Here is a 3,183-nt window from a genome sequence, read left to right as displayed (position 1 = left end):
GTTTGTCCCAGCTTCAATTTTTTAAATTATATTAGAAAAATTTAGAGAATTGAATTTGCATTTATACGATTTAATTATACACTGATCCATAGGCTGTAAAAAAGATGTTCTATTAGGTGGTAGAAATAACATCTCAATTTGTTTAAATTCAATCAATACCTAATGTAAATTTCATCTTTATGTGTAGGAGATTGATCTACAACAAGTAAAATTTTTCTATCTTGTTTTTGCAATTCCATTTTTTATTTTAATAGAATTGATTAAAAATTCTGCTATCTATCCATGCTCTCTATGAATTTGAATATATAACATATTTTTTAATATCAAAATTCTTGAAACATCTTAGATTTTTAAACAACCCAATTAGTAAGGGTGTATCTCTTATCTGTACCGTCTACATTTGTACATAACATGACTGAAACTCTCTTTCAGGACTTTATAGCCAGATTTAATGGTTTTACAAACACTCTAAGACGGTATTATTTTGTAAAATAAGCCAGTTTCATTGGCATTATAAACATTTTGAGCTCCGTAAAGACTGATTTTATTTGTGATTAATTCAATGAAATCTGATACTAAATTAGGGTCAAAATTTGGAATTTCAGATTCTCTATCCATATTACGTAACTTCAAATCATTCCTCTTTTTAAATTTAACAAGCCACCCTTTGCTTCCTTTGAATTCAGTAATCCTGAGATTCAATGAAAAGGCTTTTTCTTTCTCAGTAATAATCCTATCATTTAAAATGGCTCCTTTATGATCCATTGAATTGATCCAAGCAATAGTATTATTATCAATTTCAGCAAACTTTAAATATTGTTTGCAGGAAATTTCAGATCTTAGGTTATGAAACATAATGTTAGATCCTCTTTTACTTTTAAGCTCATCAATAGATCGGCGAGAAACGAGAAACAGCAAGTTGTATTTTTTTTAAATCTTAGAAATTTTAGTGAAGATAATTCATTCATTTTGTTTTAATAAACTTCAAAATCTCAATTTTTTGATTGTTATATTGCGGATAAGAGAATTTTTTTCTAAGAAAATGGCGGATAAGAGAATTTAGTTATAATTGGCGGATTCGAGGGTATGGCGGATTCGAGAGACTTTACTGTATTTAAATTTATTTAACAAGAATACCACATGAAAATAATTTTGTCAATGAAACAAAAGGCAATCAGGGACTACCCACAGAGAGAAATTTTCCCCAAGAACAGCAATTGAGACATTTTCAAAGAGCCGATTGAGCTCGCGGAAGTCGTTTCTAATTCTTCCAAGGTTGCGACCTCTCTCGGTGAGGAAACGAAGAGTTGATGATCCTAGCGTGCCTGGTTTGAAGATGAATTTGTCAGAGAGGAATCCGTATTTCTAGGTTTTGCGAACCTTTGCTTTTGTCGCCGCTCTGACGGCTTTGATCGAGGACGCAAAAAGGCATGATGACGCAAAAGTGTCAGAGCATCGTGTCACAGACGATCGCTTTTCTGCTCTTGTACGGCATTGGTGAGGCTGGCAAATGTCCAAGCCAACTCGAAAAGAGATTCCGATTCTTAAACACTCTGGGGCTAGCAAGGCTCCTGCCGCAGGCTTCATTAACATCAACTTCTTCTTTTCGATTTTTTTATTAAATATTCACGTTGAATTTGTACCATATCAGATATTGTTAATTCATTTACATTTTTATTGTATTCTCGTGATAAAAATTCTCGCCATATGTGTTTTCTTAGATTAATGACAGAATTCTTGCTCTTCCTACGCAGTAGTTCTCCTTATATTTCAAATCACCATAAAATTGAAGAAGCATACTCTCTGCTTTATATTAACTGACTTTCGGTCTCTCCCAAATTCCTTTCTTGCAAGATAGTCTTTTTTTGTTTGCCGGTTTCAAGTGGATATGGCAGTCCATAAGAATTCGACAAATATTTCTATCAATGTCCTCAAACTTTCCGGACTCAATATCAATCGGTCCAATGTAATAGTTATAAAGGGAAAGCGTGTTCGTTTATATTCTTGGACAAGTTTACTGAGTTTAATTAAGTTTGGATCAAGTTTTTAATTCTCTTCGATGCTTCTTCATAGATTTTCCCCATAACATTATTTTTAGAACGTTGCTATTTTATCTTTGAGAACCCTCAGAGATCGGTATCCATCCAACCCATCGAGTAAGCAAGCTTTCATAGACAAAGACTTGACATTCGTCGCAAATTTTTCAGCGTTTCTTTCCAACCCAGATGGGTCATAAAACAATTTTACTTTTCCTATCATCATTTCCATTACGTCATTATGATGCAAAAACAGCTTTATATCGTCCATAAATGAGAGGTAGTTAATAGTTTGGTTTTTCCTTGAAGATTGTGTCATTATTAAAGCTTCAATCATCGACTAATTCCTTTAACTTAGAGTCAATAGTTTTAAATTTCATATTTGGTGATATAAAATTCAAATTTCCATTTAAAGCAAAAGCTTTTTTAGTTCTGCTTTATTATTAAGATAATTTTTAATAAATCAACGGTTGATTTTCTTTTTGACTAGCAAAAAAAATATTTCGGAAACTGTTGTATATTTTACATGTTTGTTTTTTGCAGTATTCAATAATAGCATTTTTTCTTTTAAATTTAGACAATTAGACAAGTACTCCCAGATTATATAAAATTAGACAATTTATTACATAATCTCAAGTTATCCCATATCCTCACATGTAGGGACCTTTTTAAATTGGATAATATATTACACAATTCATTATATAATTTCAAGTATTCCCATGTCCTCAAATCTAGAGACCTCCTCCAATTGCATAATTTATTAAGCAATTCATTATATAATCTCAAGTACTCGCTTGTCCTCAAATCTACAGTCGATTCTAAATTGCATAATATATTAAGCAATTCATTATAAAATCTCAAGTACTCCAATGTCTTCAAAACTAGAAACCACCGTAAATTGCATAATATATTACGCAATTCATTATAAAATCTCAAGTACCCCAATGTCCTCAAATCTAGAGACCTCCGCCAATTTCATAATATATTAAGCAATTCATTATATAATCTCAAGTACTCCAATGTCCTCAAATCTACGAACGATTCTAAATTGCATAATATATTAAGCAATTCATTATATAATCTCAAGTACCCCCTTTTGTCAAATCTAGGGACCTCTCCCATTTGTATAATATATTACTCAATTCAT

General features: G+C 31.6%; 1 protein-coding gene across 1 annotated transcript; it reads right to left on the bottom strand.

The window, feature by feature from the left end:
• Window positions 1–468: 468 nt before the first annotated feature.
• On the bottom strand, window positions 469–855 carry LOC115230869 (jerky protein homolog-like). The gene has a single exon (XM_029800984.1). It carries the CDS (start codon window positions 853–855, stop codon window positions 469–471), a length of 387 nt encoding a protein of 128 aa, XP_029656844.1.
• Window positions 856–3,183: the final 2,328 nt, after the last annotated feature.

This window comes from Octopus sinensis, unplaced genomic scaffold (genome assembly GCF_006345805.1).
Source record: "Octopus sinensis unplaced genomic scaffold, ASM634580v1 Contig16607, whole genome shotgun sequence".
In the NCBI taxonomy this organism is placed as follows: domain Eukaryota; kingdom Metazoa; phylum Mollusca; class Cephalopoda; order Octopoda; family Octopodidae; genus Octopus; species Octopus sinensis.
The sequence above is the reverse complement of the archived record's forward strand: the minus strand, read 5'-3'. Positions and strand labels throughout refer to the sequence as shown.